The sequence below is a fragment of the Lichtheimia ornata genome (assembly GCF_029851405.1).
Source record: "Lichtheimia ornata isolate CBS 291.66 chromosome Unknown scaffold00057, whole genome shotgun sequence".
Lineage (NCBI taxonomy): Eukaryota > Fungi > Mucoromycota > Mucoromycetes > Mucorales > Lichtheimiaceae > Lichtheimia > Lichtheimia ornata.
The window spans coordinates 19,239-42,449 of NW_026695377.1; the positions used below are offsets into that span (position 1 = coordinate 19,239).

The 23,211-nt window shown below is 43.7% G+C and overlaps 12 protein-coding genes across 12 annotated transcripts; 6 read left to right on the top strand and 6 right to left on the bottom strand.

Annotated features, from left to right (window-relative positions):
- Window positions 1–194: 194 nt before the first annotated feature.
- O0I10_009579 (uncharacterized protein) lies at window positions 195–815 on the bottom strand (the record flags this gene model as incomplete). Its single annotated transcript, XM_058489567.1, has 1 exon — window positions 195–815. The coding sequence occupies one exon, from the start codon at window positions 813–815 to the stop codon at window positions 195–197; it is 621 nt and encodes a 206-aa protein (XP_058339603.1).
- A 577-nt stretch (window positions 816–1,392) lies between these two features.
- Window positions 1,393–2,309, bottom strand: O0I10_009580 (uncharacterized protein; the record flags this gene model as incomplete). Its single annotated transcript, XM_058489568.1, has 3 exons — window positions 1,393–1,779; window positions 1,845–2,060; window positions 2,124–2,309. 3 exons carry the CDS (start codon window positions 2,307–2,309, stop codon window positions 1,393–1,395), a joined length of 789 nt encoding a protein of 262 aa, XP_058339604.1.
- A 2,051-nt stretch (window positions 2,310–4,360) lies between these two features.
- O0I10_009581 (uncharacterized protein) lies at window positions 4,361–6,003 on the bottom strand (the record flags this gene model as incomplete). Its single annotated transcript, XM_058489569.1, has 7 exons — window positions 4,361–4,493; window positions 4,548–4,613; window positions 4,671–4,799; window positions 4,856–4,950; window positions 5,010–5,145; window positions 5,204–5,482; window positions 5,537–6,003. 7 exons carry the CDS (start codon window positions 6,001–6,003, stop codon window positions 4,361–4,363), a joined length of 1,305 nt encoding a protein of 434 aa, XP_058339605.1.
- A 99-nt stretch (window positions 6,004–6,102) lies between these two features.
- O0I10_009582 (exodeoxyribonuclease III) lies at window positions 6,103–7,220 on the bottom strand (the record flags this gene model as incomplete). The annotated part of the gene is made up of 4 exons (XM_058489570.1): window positions 6,103–6,409; window positions 6,464–6,520; window positions 6,576–6,819; window positions 6,887–7,220. 4 exons carry the CDS (start codon window positions 7,218–7,220, stop codon window positions 6,103–6,105), a joined length of 942 nt encoding a protein of 313 aa, XP_058339606.1.
- A 633-nt stretch (window positions 7,221–7,853) lies between these two features.
- O0I10_009583 (uncharacterized protein) lies at window positions 7,854–8,942 on the top strand (the record flags this gene model as incomplete). Its single annotated transcript, XM_058489571.1, has 5 exons — window positions 7,854–8,069; window positions 8,130–8,467; window positions 8,539–8,592; window positions 8,657–8,691; window positions 8,764–8,942. 5 exons carry the CDS (start codon window positions 7,854–7,856, stop codon window positions 8,940–8,942), a joined length of 822 nt encoding a protein of 273 aa, XP_058339607.1.
- Window positions 8,943–9,240: 298 nt separating this feature from the next.
- Window positions 9,241–10,595, top strand: O0I10_009584 (uncharacterized protein; the record flags this gene model as incomplete). Its single annotated transcript, XM_058489572.1, has 7 exons — window positions 9,241–9,368; window positions 9,432–9,519; window positions 9,589–9,754; window positions 9,819–9,955; window positions 10,019–10,147; window positions 10,220–10,316; window positions 10,375–10,595. The coding sequence occupies 7 exons, from the start codon at window positions 9,241–9,243 to the stop codon at window positions 10,593–10,595; spliced, it is 966 nt and encodes a 321-aa protein (XP_058339608.1).
- A 1,398-nt stretch (window positions 10,596–11,993) lies between these two features.
- On the top strand, window positions 11,994–13,229 carry O0I10_009585 (uncharacterized protein; the record flags this gene model as incomplete). Its single annotated transcript, XM_058489573.1, has 1 exon — window positions 11,994–13,229. The coding sequence occupies one exon, from the start codon at window positions 11,994–11,996 to the stop codon at window positions 13,227–13,229; it is 1,236 nt and encodes a 411-aa protein (XP_058339609.1).
- Window positions 13,230–14,226: 997 nt separating this feature from the next.
- O0I10_009586 (uncharacterized protein) lies at window positions 14,227–16,376 on the bottom strand (the record flags this gene model as incomplete). The annotated part of the gene is made up of 11 exons (XM_058489574.1): window positions 14,227–14,524; window positions 14,581–14,624; window positions 14,697–14,833; window positions 14,894–15,139; window positions 15,215–15,348; window positions 15,410–15,559; window positions 15,630–15,648; window positions 15,718–15,809; window positions 15,877–16,050; window positions 16,113–16,175; window positions 16,240–16,376. 11 exons carry the CDS (start codon window positions 16,374–16,376, stop codon window positions 14,227–14,229), a joined length of 1,494 nt encoding a protein of 497 aa, XP_058339610.1.
- A 456-nt stretch (window positions 16,377–16,832) lies between these two features.
- On the top strand, window positions 16,833–18,624 carry O0I10_009587 (precorrin 3B synthase CobZ; the record flags this gene model as incomplete). Its single annotated transcript, XM_058489575.1, has 4 exons — window positions 16,833–16,986; window positions 17,065–18,270; window positions 18,338–18,479; window positions 18,543–18,624. 4 exons carry the CDS (start codon window positions 16,833–16,835, stop codon window positions 18,622–18,624), a joined length of 1,584 nt encoding a protein of 527 aa, XP_058339611.1.
- A 32-nt stretch (window positions 18,625–18,656) lies between these two features.
- On the bottom strand, window positions 18,657–19,576 carry O0I10_009588 (uncharacterized protein; the record flags this gene model as incomplete). Its single annotated transcript, XM_058489576.1, has 4 exons — window positions 18,657–19,084; window positions 19,143–19,286; window positions 19,345–19,404; window positions 19,468–19,576. 4 exons carry the CDS (start codon window positions 19,574–19,576, stop codon window positions 18,657–18,659), a joined length of 741 nt encoding a protein of 246 aa, XP_058339612.1.
- A 445-nt stretch (window positions 19,577–20,021) lies between these two features.
- O0I10_009589 (uncharacterized protein) lies at window positions 20,022–21,928 on the top strand (the record flags this gene model as incomplete). The annotated part of the gene is made up of 6 exons (XM_058489577.1): window positions 20,022–20,150; window positions 20,223–20,304; window positions 20,372–20,746; window positions 20,812–21,050; window positions 21,119–21,242; window positions 21,309–21,928. 6 exons carry the CDS (start codon window positions 20,022–20,024, stop codon window positions 21,926–21,928), a joined length of 1,569 nt encoding a protein of 522 aa, XP_058339613.1.
- A 490-nt stretch (window positions 21,929–22,418) lies between these two features.
- On the top strand, window positions 22,419–23,200 carry O0I10_009590 (signal peptidase I; the record flags this gene model as incomplete). Its single annotated transcript, XM_058489578.1, has 5 exons — window positions 22,419–22,454; window positions 22,530–22,639; window positions 22,696–22,845; window positions 22,913–23,035; window positions 23,092–23,200. 5 exons carry the CDS (start codon window positions 22,419–22,421, stop codon window positions 23,198–23,200), a joined length of 528 nt encoding a protein of 175 aa, XP_058339614.1.
- Window positions 23,201–23,211: the final 11 nt, after the last annotated feature.

Genomic DNA, 23,211 nt, shown 5'->3' on the forward strand with positions numbered 1-23,211 from the left:
GTGGTACAACACATTCCTTCTTATGAAGGATCTCATTAGGTAACAAACCTCGAATTGGTATCCTTGTTATCAAATTAGGCTGTCAGATGCCACCAGGGGGTTTTGTATAATCGGAAGCATAGCAACGCGTATATCCAGTGGCATGCATTAAATGATTTATTGGTATAATAGGGTCATCAATCGGTATTACTGGATCATGCATCATCGTCCTTGAGATGTTTGGCAATGCGAAGTGTGATTGGATATCCTGCAAATAAAAACAATACAACGAGCACCACGGCCAATATGGTCATTGTGTTGCATACGCCACGTCGAGATGGTTTCTTTTTTGTGGTGGTGGTGGTGGCAACTATGGGAGTGGTGAGCCCGGATTGTTTGTCGGTATGTGGAAGGCTGATCATAGAAGGGGGCGTGAATATGTATTGATGCGTGGAGCTACTGCATATTTTCGAAGGTGCCGATATGATGGAATACTTTGAATCGGTATTGCACGTGCCTGTGGTAGCTCGCCATGATGCTCTTCGTACTGGAGGTGCCACCAAGGTGCGACTACTCATCCCACCACCCACGTAATACATGGGCACATCACTAGGATCGTAGTCTTCATCATCATCATCATCATCATCATCATCATCGTCACCCGTATTCAATGGTACATGAATAATACTATTATTATCTTTCTTTTCATCATAGTCGTCGTTGTTGTTGGGCGTGATGAAATTGGATAACGAATGTATAGATGGCGAACGAGGTACGCTATGACGTGCTTGTTGAGGTTGCTGTATATAATGGGTTCCTCCTCCTCTATCTCCCATGCTTGGCATAGAATGATTGTCCAACGGGTGGTATAAACATGAATCATCTAGGTGATGTTTAGCACCCTTGTCTTTTTGATTTGATTCACTTTGTGATGTGCTTTCATACCTGCTGGATGATATCCCTGCGGTAGTACTAAAGAGGGTCTTCGTGTTGTGCTACACGACGAATTTCGCCTTGTGCATTGAGCGGGTATAATCCTTGTACTGTCAGGTCTTTCAAGCGTGCTAGGAATCGTTTGCATGTGGAAAAGAAAAAGAGCAAACGAGATGATATCGATGAATCGGTCTCCTTTAAGTATGAGAATGGTAAAAGTATAAGCAGTAAGAATTTAATAATGTCACATTTGGTCTGTATTTTAGCTCTCTCAACATCTCATGGACTTGTTTCATTGTACAAAAGAAGGGTCATGTATGGTGTTCATGATGAATCCAACAATAAAACGCACACGCAAACACAAGGATAGGTGGTGGTCATCAATAGTAGTAGTAGTAGTGGTGGTGGTAGTATGCAGAATGCGAATTTACTATATCCCTTGATGTGTGGGCAAAAATGCTATCAATCAAATATGGAAAGTTATCCTAGTTTCTTGGGATTAAGTAAAGACTTTAGCTGAGCACCAAAGCCCTTTTTGCCTTCTGAGGGTGGTGATGGTGGTAAAGCGGATACATTCTCTTGTGGTTGTTGTTGTGGTGGTGGAGGCGGTTGTGATTGTGGCTGTGGCTGTGGAGGTGGGGCTGTCGTTTGTTGTTGTGGTGTTATCTTCTCCTGGGGATCTTGGGATGGTCGCGGAGTTGTGGTTATTGGTTGTGGTTGTTGTTGTTGCTGTGGTTGTGGTGGATGTTGCCCATTCCCATCATGCGTTTCAGCGGCCCGATGTACTGCAGGATTCAAACTAGACAATCGAAGAGCATCATGCAAATAGGCCGACTTGGTAGCGATCAATGCTTCATCAAAAGTAAACTATGTACACAAAATGTCAGCTGAATGATGATGGAGAATCATGCAGGAGTGACAAGAGCTCATACCCAACGTCGTTCACGTTTCTTTTTTTCAGGAAACTTTTTGACCACCTCGCTAATCTCTAATTCATATATCCAATGATGGGCTTTGATACCCTTTTTGTTGCGTTCAGCGAATACACCAATATGACGAGTGATCTTTCCTTTGACACCTGCTTCTTCCCAAGTCTCTCGTAATGCGGCGTGCTCCTGGGTTTCATCCTCTTCCCATCCTCCTTTGGGCTACATAGATAGAGTCATTGTTTTTAGTGTATACATGTCTTTAAACAAAGCCTTCATACTTACAATAACCCATGCACCAGGGTTTTTTCGGGATGACACTAAGAGAAATCGTTGATTCAGAGGATCGATCGGAAGACATCCGGCCACCTGCCGAATGTTGTGTTCGTCAACAACGTCTTTGCCGTGGCCATGACGAGCTTTTTTTGTGTATTCAAGATCTTCTGCGCTTTGTATGGGACCGGTACTCATCTCGCTTACTGTCAAAGCGGAAATACGGGAAGAAGACAAGGCTTGCCGAGCCCGGTTCTTTTGAAGAATGGAGCAGCCAATAAAAGGGCGTTTCCATGGCTCTGCTGCATATTTGCTTGGGGTCTTGGCACAACGAGAAAGATCGCCAACGTGATCGGAACCTGATATCATGAATAATGAACGGTCACCATTGCAATGAACCATCTCTTTTTAATGCTGGTTGCGTTTGTCATCAACGTTATCGTTGTTGCCATGGTAACAGGTGATGATGATGTATGGCTTCATTATCCTTCATAATTGAGTATCCCTCCCCAACACACACATGCACGCAGGGTAGAATGTATACATGTTTCTATATTTATACCAGCTTCCCTGTTACAATACATACAAGCTGCTTCGCCAGACCCCCAGATTGCTTAATCTCTGGTATCTTTCACTGCTTAGCCTCAATTTTCCACGATAAAGCTCTTTATGAGTTGTCTATAATTCTCATAAAAGCGCAGTCTTTCATGGCATCTTGTCAATAGAAGACCATTTTTTGGCTTCACAATGATTCTCTTTTATTTATATATTACGCATCCATATGTATATATCGCACATTAAAAAGAAGCCGGTGGTGAAAGGATGTCATCGTCAATGTTCACGCATTTATGGGATGGGGAGGAGGAAACCATTTTACGATTATAAAATCGGAGTTGCCTTTTTGGTCGAAACTACCAAACCAGGATCGGACTTGGTCTCCCTGGTGACATGTATACGGGAGCCATAGCAACACAAGCAGTGTCTCTTTCTTAGTTCGATATTGAAGACACCACGCGAGATGCCGATTGAAGACGAAGCTGCCCCAGTCGCCAGATCCCATCATTTCAGTGGAATTGATCCATGGGTGTATGGAGCCTTTATGCCTCTAATACGTTTGCCTTTATGCCAACCACTAGCTTGTCGAATATTTACTTTCTACTTGATTGTAAACCGAGCTAGAGCGATCGACCTTGCAAAAGCTTCCGCATGAACGAGTACGTCTATTCTTGGCGTAAGTGATCTGGTTTGCAGTAAGCAAGAGAGAGGTGTGTGGGAGCCTTTATGCCTTCTGCCGTCTGCCTTTATGCCAGCTCTCTTGGCTGAGGAGCTTCCTGAATATCGGTTACGGACACAGGAGGATTTTTCCAGCGAAAATGGCAAGTGTGAAGCAGCTATACAAGAAGCTAATGCCTTGATGTTGACGATTGAAGACGAAGCTGCCCCAGCCGCCAGATCCCATCATTTCAGTGGAATAGATCCGTGGGTGTATGGAGCCTTTATGCCTCTAATACGTTTGCCTTTATGCCAACCACTAGCTTGTCGAATATTTACTTTCTACCTGATTGTAAACCGAGCTAGAGCGATCGACCTTGCAAAAGCTTTCACATGAACGAGTACGTCTATTCTTGGCGTAAGTGATCTGGTTTGCAGTAAGCAAGAGAGAGGTGTGTGGGAGCCTTTATGCCTTCTGCCATCTGCCTTTATGCCAGCTCTCTTGGCTGTGGAGCTTCCCTGAATATCAGCTGCATCTTGGTACTACTTTTTGTATAGCTACTTGTAGATACAAAATTGCATTTCTATGACCAGTAACTGCATTGACTAGGATTTTGGTACAAGCAAGTGTATTCAAGAAGAACTATGGTATACAGCAACAAAACTTGGGACTGATTGCATCGACTAGTGACTTTATTGTTGCCCGTGACCAAATCTTCAACTTAAAGCGTCCTACCGAACGTCAAGGGCCAATTAGTATTAATTGCACCATTTATTATTCACTATGTATATACAATGATAACTCAACATGAATGCTTTTCATCATCCCGCTACGTTCAATAATGTGCTGCATCATCCAACCTTCATCCTTTTCATTTTCGCCAATCTTGTTTCCATGGCAATGTTCGCGCAAAATGCCCCAGAGGCATGGAAACGCTTTATAATATATGCTCAATAATAGTAAAGATCGCCAACAATGCTGCTGAGAGTTGTCATGGTAAAAAAAAGGAAGGGTTTATTCGCTATCCTTGCTACGATCAAGCCAACTTTAATCGGAAACCAGCTGATTCAGACTGTCCAGCAAATAAGGTACCCGCCAAGGTAGGATCGTTATCATCATCCAAGCCTGAATGGACGCCTTGTGGTGCGGACGGGCTGTATATCTTCCTCCTATCAACGTGATTTAGTATACTACCCTCATTCCATTTTCCTCCTACTACGTACTTTTCACCAGATCCTTTGGATGGCCAAGTCGGGAATAATGCAGGATCTTTGGGAGGAGGACTCTCACTAATGAAAACGGTTAGCTTTTTGCACATTTCAAACACTAGCCAGCCACATGTTTACCTGAAATAGGGATGATTGAGAGCTTGCTCGGCTGTGATACGCTGCTCAGGATCATATGTAAGTAGTTTGGACAGCAAATCTAGACCGGCTTCTGTGAGATAAGGAAATCGACTACGCAAGCTGCTATATCTATAAGGGAAGAAACGTGTAAGAAATGGGATAGAGATCCAATTCTTCCTACATACGATGATTGGTTGTTCATAGAGATGTTTTTCGCATAGGGCAGTTCCATAAATCCTGGCCAGATCTTCTCGTTGGGTGCACCCAATAATTTAAATATCTACATTCGGCCCACGTTAGAGAATCAACAAGAGGGATAATAGATCATGCGTTCTTTACCTTGTCTATTTGATCAATTTCGCTACGGCCTGATACCAGAGGTTCATTGTTGATCAGCTCAGCAAATATACATCCAATGGACCACATATCCACCGCCGTGGTATATTGTTTGGTGCCTAGCAAAAGCTCGGGTGCTCTAAAGTATGATTAGAAATGGGAAACACATATCATTTGGGATGGATCCATGTACATACCTATACCACAATGTAACGACCAGCTGAGTCATATGACCTAATGGACTACCGTACTTGCGTGCCAAGCCAAAGTCTGCCACTTTGATTTCACCTCGATTATTCAAAAGTAAATTGCTCGTTTTCAAATCACGATGGATGATCCAGTTGTCATGCAACAGAGCAACAGCAGAGAGTAATTGCAGCATCAATGTCTTGACTTCGGACTGTAGAAAAGGGGTGCGCATATCCGTCATCAATGTCTTGAGGTCGTGTTCAATGAAATCCATGACAATATACACTCTATCTAGTTTATTAGTCGACATGTCATATATATAAAAGCCGAGATATACTTACTGATCAAGATGATTCCCCATAACAATCTCCCGTACATTAACGATATTTGGATGCTTGACATTGATCAAGGTGTAGATCTCTCGTAAACTGGTCACTGGGAACCCATTCTTTTCCTTATCGAGCTTCAGCTTCTTCAGAGCCACCACGTCTCCACTATCACGGTCTCGTGCACGAAACACAATACCATACGATCCTTCCTCGATCCTGTTTAGACGCTCGAATCGATCCACACTTCGACAACCCTCAATAAATGGTCGACTTGTTGAACGACGTGGCATGGGTTTGGCTAATGCTGGTGCTGGTGCTGGTGTTGCTTTTGTTTTTGACGTGTCATGGGTGGTGACAGAAGGGGAAGCATGGCGTGATGTGTGGTGTTTCTTTTCTGTGGACGTTTTCTTGTGTCGTTTAGTGGTGGGTGTGCTGGGTGACTCTTCGTCAGATTCCCATTTGGATTTCCTTGTCGACATGGTTGTATGGGAGGAGGAGGAGGAGAGGTTGATTTGTCTCAGCACGAATTTAATGCTTGCCATGCAACGACAATTCTTTATTGGATGAATGACTATTTTCTACTTGTCAAGTTTGGTATCCTTCAATATGAGTACTAAGGGAACATGATCACTAGCACCCCATGCCTCTTGACGAATGCTACTTTCTACCACCTTGTCCATGAGATCAGGCGTCACCACAAAGTAATCCAAACGCCAGCCAATGCGTTTGACACGACATTGGAAACGATACGAGTAGTAAGTGTAATGGCCCTTCGTATCAGGATGAAAATGACGCCATGTATCAATCAAACCAGGTTGTCCATCCTCGCTGGGTGCAAGTACTTTGGAGAAATCGGTACGCTCTTCAATAGTAAAGCCTGCTGATCTGTGTAGTGCCTTTAGTCTCATATTCTTTATCTCCATACGTTATCATTTTTACCTTTCATTGGTATCAGGTCGAGCAATATCATCTCGCGTATGAGCAACATTGAGATCACTAGATATGCGTGTAAGTGACATGGGATTGTATCACGTGATGGTATCCAACTTACCCAGCCCAAATGACAGGTTTACCCTCCTTTTGCAATGATCGAATATACTTTTCCATGTACTTGTCAAACTCCATCTTCTTATCCAAATTCTTGAGTTCTGAACCAGCATTGGGGACATAGCATGCAATCAATACAAAGGCCGGGTAGAACAAGGAAATGACGCGACCCCGTGATCCATCATCAAAGTCAGGCAATCCATAAGTGACCTTTTCAGGTTCGACCTTTGAGAACACGGCAGTACCCGCTAGATAAAAATGATATCCCATGTCAATCCTTTTCACTCTTGCATCACCTAGCAACGATCCACTTACAATAGCCTTTTTTGTCATCAAATGCCCAGTACATGTGCTTGTATTGTTTTTTATCAATAACATCAGGCAAAGCTTCATGCACCTTGGTTTCTTGGATACATAGGATATCAGCATCTTCGGCCTTGACATAGTCATGGAATCCTTTCTTGACAGACGCACGTAGACCAGACACATTGTACGATGCGATCTTGACACCTCCCTCAGGAGCGTTGGAAAAGGACATTTCGGAAGGCATGGTCGTGTTGTTGGGCACTGAAGGATCGAATGGCTCCCACACCTTGGACTTTTTTTTGGTGCTAGTCTCACTGCTGCTTGATTTTCTCTTGGGTGGCATTGTAGTTGTAGTTGTATAATAGAAAAACGGAGGTAAACGACGACTGCTATTGTGGGACAAGGACACTGACACGACGCGTGAAACAATCCGGAACATGGTACGCGGAGTAATGAAGAAAGAGAGATTCTTTTTTGTCAGGCACCTTATCAATAGACTTTATGTATAATAAAGAAGCAGCTTTTCATTCATCTCACTAAAATTGCAGTGATCCCAATATCTCATATCATTAAAGTACAAGTGTTGGTGGTATGGTGCTGTCGCAGACTGCTGGAATTATCAAGTTTATCGTTTACAACGCCACCTTGAGATGGCACCTATATAGCATACTCATAATGGTTCAATCATGGCGTCAGTATGTCCGTGACCATGTGCATTGTGATACCAGGATACGGAAGCATTGACGATAGCATATGAGAAAGTGATGTATGATACCATGTAAGGAAACTTTCCTGAGTCGCTCCTTTTTGCGTAGCCATCATCTATCAGCAACCCATGGATAACGTGATGAATCGATTTTCTTGAGGCGCAGACTACCACTACTGGTGGGAAGAGTATTATAAAACGAGAGTGAATTCACCCATTGAACGGCCCATTTTATATCTTTCTTTTACTCTATTGCTGTTCACCATCATCATGTCCGCACAGCAGCAGCAGTTGACAGTCAACTTTACAGTGAACAACCATCATCCAGCAAATGTGGATGGTGGTACAAAAGCAAAGCATCCCAACAGCGACGAGCCCATTGTCAATGGATTCTATTGTCATGCATGCGATACTGAAGTAGAAACATTCTTGACCGAATCATACACTTTGGTCTGCAAGCAATGCATGTCATCCTTTATTGAAGTGGTATGCATGGAAATTGCCCATTGCTGGTAATGTAAATACTATAACTTGTCATATTATTAGATGGCTGCACCTGCACCTCCTCCAGCAGCATCTTCATCATCAGCCTCTCATTCGGATGCACAACAACGTAACAATACGAAAAGTGAAACGTCGAAAATCACTTTCCAGCATCCCATGGAAACCAAGTCGGCTGTCAATGTATCCTATACTACGCAATCAGATGATACCTTTCAAGTGCAAATATCACCTGCTATGCCCCAAGAAACGAAACCATCCTCCTCCTCCTCAGCCGCAACTGCGATACAACCTACTAGTACTACTACAGGTCAACGTCAATCCTGGTTTTCATCCTTGTTCAGTCGACGTGCGCGTAAAACGGATACACCTACAGCTGGGCGGTAATGAGATTTATACTATACATACATGCCATGTACAGCATCAAATTTATCAAAGATCTTTTCATTATTAGTGCAAGTACATTTATCACTGTTTTCGCTGGCAAGAACAAGTCGTCGCCTTACAGGTAATACTACTCAATCACCACGAGACATCATGTTCTAATCCCAGCTTGATCTTATCCCATGCAGTGGTTCGGAAAAATTTGCGGCGTCCACGACATGTTGTATGTAAAAGAAGCAGGGTGACACCATCATCATCAAGCAGTGCTGTAGACTTATCTTTTATGTAATAATAGTTGAAGAGAATGACGAAGAATGTCCCATTTGCCAAGATGAGCTGTTTGTCAAGGGCAAGGAAACGTTGCGGTTGACGTGTCGCCATGCTTTCCATCGTGAATGTATCCAAGGATGGCTCGATCGTAGCAGCACGTGCCCTTATTGTCGTCAAACTGTATCCATTGCTACGTTGCCTTGACAACATTCAACGGGGCTCAGCATTCGAGTAACCATTTAACCCCCCCCCCATCACCCGAAATACATCTATTGCTACTACCAGCTGATTAGTAATCCATTTATGTCTTGTTGTGTGTGTGTATGTAAATGCGTTAGCATTATGGGGCTGCCATTACCAGTTGACTTTATTTGATTGGAGGGGAGGTTGACCAAATCGGGCTTACTAACCACATATTTGTACATCCCGCATAAACTACGGTGTCACTTATAAATAGGGGGAGGAGGGACGCGCTTACTTTCTTTCCATTCACACACGCACAATGGACCCAACTGACCCTAGCACTTTCAACCACCAATACTTCAATGCCAATGGCCTTCGTCTTCATTACGTAGATGAGAATCAGTCAGCTACCAAGGCCTTGCTCCTTGTTCACGGTTGGCCCGACCTGTAAGTCTAATACTACTTTTGGCACTTTCTATATCAATCAACTCATATACATACATCCTCCAGTTGGCTCGGCTGGCGTGAACAAATTCCATTCCTCGCCAAGCTTGGCTATCGTGTGATTGTACCTACCATCCGAGGCTATGGCGAGAGTGTATGTTCTTTATCATCATCTGCTGCTGCGCCCATCTTGTATAGTAACCAATCTTTATGATAATAATAGGAGGGACCAGCTGAAGCTATCAAGTACACTGATAAATACCTTACTGCTGATTTGGATGCACTCTTGGATCACTTGCAAATTCCTACTGTGGCAGTACTTGGTCATGATTGGGGAGGTCTCGTTGCTTGGCGCTTTGCACAATTCTATCCTCATCGTGTGGAAGCAGGTACATATGAAATCTATCATCACATTCTTGTCATCTCACTCTCATCATCATTATGATCATGTAGTTGGATCGTTCTGCACACCTTACCTGGTCCCTAATACCGAGCCTATCACCTTGCAACAATTTGTGGAGAAGCTACCCAACTTTACTTACCAATTGTATCTTGTCTCACCCAAGGCTGAGGAAGAAATCAATGCTCATGTAAGCTTTTTTTCAGCTCATTTGACATAGTCCATTGTATCTCATTGCTATGGTGTTACATAGACCGAGGCATTTTTCAAGCGCTTCTTCCGACCCGTAGGCGAAATGAAGGAACCCATGATTGATCCCAACACCAAGACCATGGTTGAAGGACGTGCTGAAATATCCAAGAGTGACATTGTGTCTCAAAAGGTATGCATTGTGATGCTGTTTATCAATGTCGATGGATTCTTATGTGCATGATAATAACGATGATGACTACAGGTACTCGATTACTATGTATCTCAATACCGACAACGTGGTGCAGGTACTTCACTCAACCTCTACAAGCGTTTCGAATACCAGTTCGAGGATAATAAGGGTATGTATATTATAGCATTGAGGAAGAAAAGCTTGCTAAAGGATGTACATGTATATAGGTCTTAACCCTATCATTGAAAAGCCTGCTCTTATGGTTACTTCCGAAGGTGATAGAGCCCTTCCTCCTGCTATGACCCATGGTATGGAAAAGTATGTCCCCAAGGTCGAATTCCGCAATATTGAAGGTGCTGGTCATTGGGTACTTTGGGAAAAGCCAGCCGAATGCAACAAGTACCTTGAGGAATGGTTGCCCAAGGTGTACCCTGCTACTTCTGCTTAAGGAATAACGATGTATATAAAATAGCTTCCCCCCTTGTAACAATAAACCATGACGATCAAATGACAATGAGCCATCCTTTTGAGATGTTGAAATGATATTCATTGTTCCAGCGTTGTACATTCAAATCCTCTCGGATCAAGATGCTTGAATGATAGAAAAGATGAGCTGGAGTAGAGTAATCGTTCACATGCATTGGATTGGATAACGAAGATGAATGGGAGGAATGGCTTATTAGCTGTCAATGATGAGCTGTGTATAAAGTATTATGCATTAACCCTTCCAGTCCTGCAAACCGGCTGTGTTACACAAAGAGGTCCGCCTGCATGTTTGGCTCTATCAAGGTTGAGCATATAGACAATAATCAAAGACCACTTTTATATAGCATCACACTTAAAGCATAGTAAAAACATAAAGGTACTTGTAACTCAGAATTTTACAATCAAGCGTGGGGTCTTTAATAGAACAAAGTTGCTCGCCGGGGTCGAAAGCATACACTGTTCAAGTCTCATGTTCGTCATGGGCGATCCAAGATTTGGCGAATGTCGCCACCAGCCAAAAAATATTTTTGCTCGTCGTCGAAAAAAAATTCAAGAGGTCGACCCGCCGATCTAATTTGGCTGGTGGCGACATTTGCGAAATCTGGGATTGGCCACGATGAACTTCATACTTTGACACAAGATCGCTTTGACCCCGCCGAGCAACTTTGTCCTCATAAAGACCCCGCATTTGATTGTAAAGTTTAGAGTTACAGGCACCTTTATGTTTTACGTATGCTTTAAGTGTGATGCTATATGAAAGGCGGTCTTTGTTTAATGTCAGGTAGCTGAGCCTGATGGAGCAAAAGATGCAGGAGGACTTCTTTGTGTAACTCGGCTACTTTGCATGACTGGAGGGATGGAAGGATGATACTGTATACTAATGACAAGAGCCCATCCATTGCGAGCTATCAGCCATTTTTTCACAATCAGCATTGTTGCATACTCCATTGCATACGAACGATTCTCCTGCTCCAGAGGTTCATTTCTATGATTCAATTATCTTGATCCGAGTTGATTTGACTGAGATACGCTCAAACACGATTACATCAGTTGAGCAACATAGAGCATGCTGTATCTAGCTTAACTGATGTAATCGTGTTTGAGCGTATCTCAGTCAAATCAACTCTGATCAAGATAATTGAATCATAGAAATGAACCTCTGGAGCAGGAGAATCGTTCGTATGCAATGGAGTATGCAACAATGCTGATTGTGAAGAAATGGCTGATAGCTCGCAATGGATGGGCTCTTGTCATTAGTATACAGTATCATCCTTCCATCCTTCCAGTCATGCAAAGTAGCCGAGTTACACAAACACGTCCCTCTACATCTTTTGCTCTGCCAGGGTCCACCTACTTGACAATGAACAAACACATGTCTTCCCAGAATTTAACCAAATTGCCTGATAAGGAATCAGGCACACAAAATAGCCAGCATCGTCCTTCTTATGCCAACGTTACCAGTACTCATTCCTCAGCTCGCACTCATTCCCCATTGCGGGATTCGCTGAAACCAACGGCTCATGACAATGCTGTGCACTCGAATGTGTGGAAAGCCGGCGGCTCTCCTGCTTCTTGTTCCAGCTTGTTCTTTGACTTCACGTCTCGTACTGAAAATCGCGCTACGCTTTTGTGCCATCTAAATACAAGCTTCCCCAACAACTGTGGAGTACGCCTTCACTCGGATCACTCTCGCCGCATTGTTGAACTTTTTATCGATGACTCTAACGTGTACCAAAAAGCTCGTACGTCAGGTCTTGCTTTCAAGGATGGTATGCGTATCTTGCCCAGTGTGCCTTTACCAGCTGATTCTTGTCTCGTTCATCTTCGCCTAAGCAATCTTCCTTTCACCTCTCGTGATAAGCTCACCGACGGCATTTGTAAAGCTCTCTCGTCCTTTGGTGACGTTCTGGATTATGGTATTTTGCGTGATCATGACTCAAATCTGTTCATGGGTCATGGTTATGCAACATTAAACGTTTCAGATGCAAAACAATCATCCTCGCTCTCACACAAGATTTCATGGCCAAACTCCGAAGACTGGTTTTATGCAACATGGGCTGAAATGCCGCTTCATTGCCTCCATTGCCACAAATCCGGCCATTCTTTGTCTTCATGTCCTACTCATCCAAGCCGATACCGCCCCTGTTGGTCTTGTGGCCAAAATGGTCACCGTGCTGCTAAATGTCCCAATCGTCAAACTATTGTCAAGCCCATCAATGTCCCGCCAATGTCCCCATCGTCTTCTATTTCCACTGCTGCCAGCCAATCATCTGATGTATCCATGCTTAGCACTGATTATTCACCCCTTGAAGCCCACAACGACATGATTATCAGTAATCATATTACAGAATCTTCCAATGAAAAGCCATCAGCCAAGTCATCTAAAGCACCAGCATCACCTGAGTCCATCGATCGTATGGTGACGTCTTTCCCCATGTCTGACGAAGCCAAGGAAATTATTCGATCTTTACGTTCACCAAGTTTTACCACCCTTTATTTTAAGCTTCAAACCAAGGGCAAACGTTTTCCGCCATCCACCGATCCCCCCAATTCTTCGGGGAGTGTCTCTTCCATGAGACTTAATGATTCTGATTAGCTCGCTCCCACCCTCGTCTTGTCATTTTGTACTTTCCTTTGTACTTTCCTTCCCACTTTTCTTCTCAAATACGATCATTTTAGGGGTATCACTCTCCGACATACTCCCTACAATAAACCCGAGGCCAAAAGCCTCCATATAAATACTTGACAATGAACAAAGACCACTCTTCATATAGCATCACGCTTACAAACATAAAGGTGGCTGTATCTCCAAACTTTACAATGAAACGTGGGGTTTTGAATAGAGCAACGTGCTCGGCTTGGCCAACTGCACCTTGTGTGAAAGTTTCACGATCAAGCTTGCCAATCCCAGATTTCGCAATGTCGCTACCAGCCAAACTGGATCTGTGGGTCGACCTCTTCGACGACGACGACCAAAACATATTTTTTGGGCTAATTGCGACATTGAACGTGAAACTTTCACACAAGGTGCAGTTGGCCAAGCCGAGCCCATTGCTCTATTAAAAACCCCCACGTTTCATTGTGAAATCTTGAGATATGGCTGTCTATATGTTTTCACTATGCTGTAAGCGTGATGGAGTTGCTTTCTCCTGATGGATGGTGTCGGCTGCATTAACGGAAAGATGTAGAGCGGAGTGAAATGGCACGTGAGTAGCGTTTTCAAATGTGCCAGCTCGCTTTTCTAAAACAGATGGTACAGCAAGCATTGCTCAGCACGCATGTTCCCCGTATCTTTAAAATAGCTTGCTTTCAACCAACATCGATAAACAGTGAGTTGGTCAATCATCGACTGATTCTCCATCATATCGACCTTGGCAGCAATGTGAATGGATTTAATCACTCCTCGATGATGAAAAGGCAAGTTCATTTGTGTGTCTATGACATTGGGCTCAAGTCGTACAAGCTTTCATCACAACCATCCATAGCTTGCGTTGTTACTACATCATCCACCATTGGACCCCCTGAATTACCATGATGCTATTATGCTATTATTATACAATAATAAAGACAAGATGTATACGTGACAAGAACCACTATAATACGTAACGAAAATCGGGATGGCGATCACCTGCCAACTCGGCACCTCCATACTTGAAGATTTCATATTCTTTTTGTTCCTGAGTCAGCTGGTCTCGTCGTTTGTTTTCTCGAGCCAAAACAATACGTAGTGTAATATCGGCAATGCTTTGTGCGCCTAGGCAACAGAAGGCAATGGTGTTCCCACCAAAGTAGAATGGCTCATCGAAGTAGATTTGGCCACCAATGGCACCGCCCACTGTACCTATAGCAACAATCACTGCAGAGGCAAGCGCACGGCGTGTCAATCCACCACTACATAGCGTAAGGTGAGTAAAACGGATTTTGGAGCCATTCAGCCGCCTACTTACAAGTTGTTATTGAACCAGGCCACCTTGACAGGGACATTGGCATACTAGTAGTAATAGCAGCAGCAAAATTGAGTCATCAAAGCATGATCGTGTGATCCCATCCTATTGTATCTTACCACAGCAATTGTTGAGAGGCAAGCAGCAAAGTAGCGTACACCCACTTGTTCTTCAGCAATAAACATCAACAACAAGAAACCGACCATGCCCACTAGATTGATACCAATCATGTGATATGCACGATCAAAGAACCGGTCTATCATCATCCAAAGTCAATAAAACTCGATTTCGGCCCCATTTTGTTTCATGTACTTACCTGATGTATAGCCTGCAATGATGGTAAAGATAAAGGCCAAAAAGTAAGGAGGCGTAGTTAAAGCTTGAGATACCGCCTTATCCCAGGCTCCCATCCCGCTGATAATGGAAGGTAGGAAGAGGGTCACACCTTGCAAAGCGCTTGTTCCCGTGATGTAGATGAAACAATAGACGTATGTTTTATAATCCAAGAATACAGATGCAGCTCGATCCCATGACCAAGCATGATCATTAGCAGCTCCTTGATCTGTAATTCATATAAGCAATGGTTAACGCTACTATATACCAAGCACCTTTCTTCCTCTCAAATAGTACTACTTGCCTGTTGCAAGACGTTCAATTTCGAGTTTGCGTTCATCTTCGTTTAAAAACTTTGCAGTCTCTGGTGTATTTGGAAGATACCAAGCTGCTACACAGGCAGCTACTACCGATGGAGCACCTTCAATAATGAACAACCTGAATCGTATTGGGGGTGGATGAGTGGAAAGTGTTTTCATGCATAATAAATGGATCATACCACTGCCATGTGTTCAATGTGTGCGTGGGAATCATGGAGATACCATATGCAATCAAGCCACCAAATGCACCTGCAAGTGAGCTAAACGACCAAAAGTAACTCACTCGTCGGCCATATTCACCTCTTGTATACCAGATCGAGAGATAATAACTGATAAAAGCAAAAGAGGGTCAGCGTGCGTGCGTGTATGTGTAAACAATGGAGATGGTTGATACGTTACAGGACACCCGGAAAGAAGCCTATTACATCCTCGCATTAATAAGCTGCTGTTTTATGCATCAACAAGCTACATTGCCATGGTTACATACCTGCTTCAAGAATACCCAAAAACAAACGTGCGATAATAAGACCTGGAAAGTCTTTAGTTCCTGCCATTGCCATAGCAACAACGCCCCATAGACTATTATAAAGCATGTGTGTGGGTCATCTTGGTGCACTCGGGTCTCTTTCATAAGGTATAAACTTACGCTGTAATGATGGCAAGCCAATAGGATGCACGCCATCTACGCAAGATGATGTTTGCCGGCACATCAAATAACACATAGCCGAAATAGAAGATGGACAAGCACCATTGAAATTGATTCGTGGTCAAACCAAGGTCATCAATCAAGCCACCAAGTTTAGCATTGCCAATGTTGGATCTAAAAGAGTAACCGTCCTGAGTCATGGCATGTTTTTGGTTAAAAAGGTCATTTCTAGTTACCGATCCAAATAACCCAAAAAGTATAAAATACAAAGCAACGGAAGAAGGCGTAGATCAAGTTTTCTATGATGACCCACAATGAGTATCACTGTATACAAGAACCACTTTATTATATCACACTCATTACCGAACGATTCTTTTTTCGAGCGATTTGTGATCTGAGCCCTTTTCAGGATCCGTGGTAGTAGCAGCAGCTTCTTGTTCCAAGACTTCGTGATCGATAGGCGGCGGGGATGAGTGCTTGTCCTTGTCAACTTCAGCCATTGTGGTTGTGTGTGTGTGAAAGAAAAAGGGACATGGGATACAACAGGGCTTTTATATAAAAGACACATGCGGGGACATGATCCAGTTACATGTGGATGGTGAATCCTGCAGAAGGTAAAAAAAAGATCGGGCGTGAGCGAGATGTGGGGTCCGATATGGGTAAAAGGACCCTTTCATATTTCACCATATCGGGTGAGAACAAACCTTTTTATTCTGGACGTTCACACACACAATAGGTGATTTGATAAAACAATGCAGAGTGCGTTGATATACTCGTGGGAAGTGGATTATGAAAAAGAGAGATTAAACGCGACCTGCATCACGGAATAATTTTTGTGGCAAATACCCGATGCCCATGGCGTTTGGGACCCCCCTCTCAGCTATTTAATCATTGGATGTGTACCTTTTCCCCATCCCTCCCTTTTTCTCACACACATACACATACACAAGCACGCAATGAGTGAATTTTACGATGTCGTGGTCGTAGGTGGCGGGAACGCGGGTTATTCCGCAGCCATTTCAGCCAAGCAAGCGGGTGCAAGCAAGGTCCTATTGATTGAAAAATCAACCGCCGATGCTTATCCTGGTGGCAATAGTTACTTTACTGCTGGCAAGTAGGACTCCAATCCACTGCTTTGGTTATAGAATGTCATTACCTAATATATGCTCTCTCTCACTCTCTTTATAGGTGCATTCCGTACAGTGTTCCATGGATTGGATGATCTTCTTCCGATAGTGCATAATGTGGATGCTAAAACAGCAAAGTTGATTGACATGGAGCCTTATACGCGTGAGCAATTTTACAATGACGTGATGCGTGTGAGTGGTGGTCGAGCTGATGATGCACTTGCCAACACGTTGGTGGATGAAAGCCGTGATACCATTGATTGGCTCAATAAGGTGGGAATCCAATTCCAATTTTCATTCCATCGTCAAGCATACAAGGTGGATGGTCGATACAAATTCTGGGGAGGAATGGTTTTGAGTATTGTGAACGGTGGCAAGGGCTTGATGAAGAATTACCATGATGCAGCCTTGAAGCATGGTGTCATTGTACGCTATGGTACAAGCTTGACAAACATTTTGACCCACCCAAATCAATCCAAGGTGACAGGCATTCAAGTCATTACAACATCAGGTGACAAGCAAACGATCTCCACGGGTGCATTGATTTTGGCGTGTGGTGGTTTTGAAGCGAATCCTGCTATGCGTGCTCAATTCCTTGGACCCAATTGGGATTTGGCACATGTGCGAGGTACACCTTACAATACGGGTGAAGGTCTATTGATTGCCCAACGTGATTGTAATGTCAAGACGGCTGGCAGTTGGAGTTCGTGTCATGCTACCTGCTGGGATGCCAATACCCATCCTCATCAAGGCGATGTCCACTTGACCAATCAATTCACCAAAAGCGGCTATCCACTTGGTCTGATGTTGAATAGCAATGGCGTACGTTTTGTGGATGAAGGAGCTGACTTTCGAAATTACACGTATGCCTTCTTTGGAAAGGAAATCATGCGACAACCAGGAGGTATCGCTTTCCAGATTTGGGATTCCAAAATGCTGCCGTACCTGAGAGAAGAAGAATACAGCGATGATGTGGTGGAAAAGGTGGTGGCCAACTCAATTGAAGAACTTGCCGAGAAACTCGCCACGCCTACCAAAGGCTCTTGGAAAGGAACATTGTCCAGCAAAGAGCAATTGATCAAGACCATCACCGAGTACAATGAAGCTGTGCGTGCCCACCGACAGGAAAATCCAAATTGCAAATGGGATCCTTCTATCAAGGATGGATTATCCACCCAATCCTCTCGTATTCAACTTGAGTTGCCGAAAAGTAATTGGGCTCTTACGATCGATGAAGCACCTTTTGTCGCTGTCAAGATCACTACAGGTACAATGACTCATGATGATGGTGAAGCAAACATGGATGGCTGATTGCCCCCCCCCACCCCAATTAGGTATCACGTTCACTTTTGGAGGCCTCGCTGTTGATCCCAGTACGGCTGCTATGCTTGATTCCTTTGGTAACAAAATACCTAATCTTTATGGTGCTGGCGAAATAGTAGGTGGCATTGCAAGCTCAAATTATGCTGGAGGAAGGTGAGTTATTATGATCAAGGCAATAACAAGTGGACAAGAGACTTATTGGTATTATTAAACAAGTGGTTTAATGTTGGGTGCCATCCTTGGAAGGAAAGCTGGTATTTCTGCTGCAACCCAGACCTCTAAGAGTAGTAGAATGTAGACATAGAAGACATCTATTTAAACAATACATGGCTATCGTAGAACCGATTCTGATGATGGGTGTTGATAATATTGATGACATCGCCATAGAGCCATTGCAAGCTTCACCGTTGCTGACGACCTCTTTACTCCCGTAGCCACAATTTCCCTGGTATCATCTGCATCTATCATGCTGGTGATCTTGTCTGGCCATAGCTGTCGTACATCATAGGATGGTACTAGTTGATCTCCTACTCGATGATCCAATTCGCAAAATGGAAGACTAGAGGATGGATGACGCCATACAAGGATGCATTGCAGAGGTTCCTCACTTTGCCATTCTCGATCCTTCACATGTTGTAGATCCACAGTACGATTTGATAGCAGGTGTTGAAAAGCACTGATCCCCAGCTCCTGTTCTACGCGCTGTTCCATATCCTTGTCAAAATGCTGACACGCTCCCCGAAATATAGGTTGAAATCCTGTTGTCATCCAAATAAGCACATCTTGTCATAAGAGAGCATCCATCCCCATCCATACCATTCGGCTGTAACTCTTGAAGAACCTTCTTCCTTAAGTGAACATAGTACTTTGTTCCCTGATCACTGGTGTTGACTATCTCTGGAGCTGCTGATATCTTGTTGATCTTGTCATCCCTTCCCAAGCCAAACCGTAACAAGAGTGCTTTTCATAAACCTTAATTCCATCAGCTATACCACCTTTCGTTACTATGATAGCTTACCAGAAGGAAACATTTTACGGTGGTATTTGCATTGCCGTAGTGGGGAAGCAAGCATCTTTGCTACAAGGACGTCGCATTACAACTTGGTTGTTGACATATGGGTGTGGGTGGACATGATAGTACCATAGGGACTGCATTGCAATGACGGGTTGGCATTACGTTTCCGGGTTGGTTTTACGTGTTGGAAATGAGAAACAAGGCGGTTTATCCTTGAGCAAGTATTGTTGGACATGTCTGAAAAGAAAGAAAGCGTAGTACGAAAAATGAAATAGGGACCATGATGATGTCAAATAAAAAGAGAGAGAGCGAGAAAAGATAGATCTGCTATCACATTGAAATGACGTTGTTTGTCATCATCGTCGTCATCATCATCTCTTCAAGTGTGGTAGATAGGCTTTTTATTATTATAGTTGGATTGTGGAGTTCTATAAGGTGGGTGGTGGTGGGGGGGGATCCGAAATTGACCGGGTGAAGGAAGCATTATCATTTGCGAAACAAGTCAAGAGATTTGTCATTGCATGCCTTTTCCCACATTCGGTTTGTATAACAAGGTTTGATCTCAGCAGCATTTCCACCTCTCGGAAGCATCCATCGGGTAACCCCGCTCTTTTTTATATAAAGCATTGTATTTAACCACGCGCGAAACCCCACCACCTTTTCTTTTCTTTCACTCTTAAATGATCAGAGCCGCTGTGAGCACACCTTATCTCAGAGCCTGCCTCAATACTACACGTCAAACCACTAAAAGATTCGCCATGTCCAACAACGCTGTTCGTACTTTTGTCGCTGAGGCAACCATCCCCAAGGTATGTATATAAAAGTGGACGATCCTTTATCTCTTTTTTGACATATGCATTGACTCTTTTTTTTGGCAACAGCTCAAGGATTCCTCTCTTTTCCGCCATGCTGCTTATGTCAACAGCGAATGGATTACTTCTGACAAGACCTTCTCTGTTTATGGTACGTGTGTGTGAATGAATAGGCGTGGATGGGTTGTTAAACAAAACGTCATCGTCGGCATATACAGATCCTGCCACTGGTAAGGAAATTGGCAAGTTGCCCGAGATGGGTGGTGAAGATACCACCAAGGCTATCCAAGCTGCCTCTGAAGCATTCAAGTCCTGGTCCCAAACCACTGGCAAGCAACGTCATGACTTGTTGAAGAAGTGGTACGACTTGACCATGGCCAACACTGAAGATTTGGCTACCATCCTTACTTGGGAAAATGGCAAGACCTATGCTGAGGCCAAGGGTGAAATTGCTTATGGTGCAAGCTTTTTTGAATGGTTTGCTGAGGAAGCTGTTCGTTCCTATGGCAACGTGATCCCATCCCATATTCCCAGCCAACGCTTCATCACCATCAAGCAACCCGTTGGTGTCGTTGGTGTCATCACTCCTTGGAGTAAGTAGTCCTTTGGTGGAGGTGTTTCTCATAGATCAAAGTAAGCTGATGGATGTTGATAATAGACTTCCCCAATGCCATGATCACCCGTAAGGTGGGCGCTGCTCTTGCTGCTGGTTGTACTGTTGTCATCAAGCCTGGTGCTGAAACCCCTTACTCTGCCTTGGCCTTGTGTGAACTTGCCGAACGTGCTGGTATTCCAAAGGGTGTCATCAACGTCGTCACTACCCATGAAAAGGTTGCTGAAGTTGGCAAGGAATTGTGCACCAACCCCATTGTTAAGAAGATCTCTTTCACTGGTTCCGTAAGTAGCATCACATTCAATAATGAGAATAATGGGACATGATGCTCATCTCTTTTTCTTTATTATAGACCGGTGTTGGTAAGATGCTTATGGCCCAATCCTCTGGTACTATGAAGAAGATCTCCATGGAGCTTGGTGGTAACGCTCCCTTCATTGTCTTTGATGATGCTGATGTGGATGCTGCTGTTGAAGGTAAAACAAGGAAAATAGGATGGGATCATTGGATGCAAAAAGTATTCACTACTTGTTTTCGATTAGGTGTGCTTGCATGCAAGTTCCGTGGTACTGGTCAAACCTGTGTTTGCGCCAACCGTATCTATGTGCAAAAGGGTATCTATGCTCTCTTCGCCTCTAAGCTTGCTGAGAAGGTTGGCAAGTTCCGTGTGGGTCACGGTTTCAATGCCGATACCACCCATGGTCCTTTGATCAATGACAAGGCTGTTGAAAAGGTCAAGCGTCATATTGATGATGCTGTCAGCAAGGGTGGTGAATTGCTTGTTGGTGGCAAGCACGTTGGTGGCAACTTTATCGAACCTGCTGTTGTTGCCAACATGACTCAAGAAATGGCTATTGCTGGTGAAGAGACCTTCGGCCCTGTTGCTGGTCTTTTTGAATTCTCTACCGAAGAAGAGGTGCTTGAATATGCCAACAAGACCGAGTTTGGTCTTGCCAGCTATTTCTATTCCCGTGACATTGGTCGCATCTGGCGTGTGGCTGAGAAGCTTGAGGCTGGTATGGTGGGTGCCAACTCGCCCATTCTTTCAAGCTGCTACACTCCTTTCGGTGGTATCAAGGAAAGTGGTGTCGGTCGTGAGGGCTCCATGTATGGCATGGATGATTACCTTAACATCAAGTACATCAACATGGGTGGCATCTAAGCACATTCAAAATACCATCACTTTTTGTTCCCTTTTTTGCATTTATCTCGCGTTTATCCCATTCACTTACACACACACACTTCCCCTCCTACCCACAAAATATATGTATAAATAGTTCACATGCAACGCATTCTTGAAAATATACACACACAAACACAAAAAATGTTTTATGTTTACATTGCAAAGTGCTTGGGATTCATGCGTTGGCTGGTTATGGATCATGTGACATAATCCTTGTCTTGATCTACATGTCTTAACGCGAGATAGTCAAGTCATTTACACGCTACTTTGCATTTATTGAATCATCCTGGATGCTGTAGAATGGATATGCTGTGTATGGGGGATTTACTTTTGACACGTGTCCTGGTGGGCCACTTGGGATACGCCACATAATGCGGGGAGGGGAAAGAAAGAGGAGGGCGTTGTTCGAAACGTGTGCATGGTACACGTTGTTAAGGTTACTTGCTCATCTTGACATTCCACACACACCATGTTTGCCGAGTTACGACGAATGAACGCGAGGCAGGTAAGCATACATTGATACTATTCAAAAGCGAGTCGACGCACAATGGAACCTCATGTTGTTGTTACTGCCATTCAGGTTGCCTTGCAAGTGTTGAATATCCTTACCGTCATCTCTACAGCTCTCATGATTTGGAAGGCTTTGGGTCTTACCCTCAACACAGAAAGTCCTATCGTTGTCGTGCTAAGGTAACAGCACTCTCTCTAGATAGTGGTAAAAGCATGATCTAAGCATTATCTTTTAGCGGGAGTATGGAACCAGGATTTCATCGTGGAGACTTGCTTGTTCTATCCATGCCATCTCAAGACCCAGTGGATGTAAATGATATCTGTGTCTTCAAGTTACCAGGACGAGATGTACCCATTGTGCATCGTGTTATCAAGCTTCATGATGAGTAAGCCATTCAAACATAACAAAGGAGGAAGACTACACAATCACTCATGACATGATGATGATACTAGTGCTGTCACCAAGAAGCAGTACTTGCTCACCAAAGGCGATAATAACGCACGCGATGATCGTGGTCTTTATGATCCTCGTCAAATGTGGATTCATCGTGAACATGTTGTTGGAAAAGTGAAAGGGTAAGTGGGGCAAGTGTTATCATCGAACAAAGATAGTAATGACTTTTTGAATGTAGCTTTGTCCCTTATGTGGGCATGTTGACAATTATGATGAATGATTATCCATGGCTCAAATTTGCTTTACTGGGTGTTGTTGGTTTATTTGTTCTTGTACATAGAGAATAATAAACATTTTA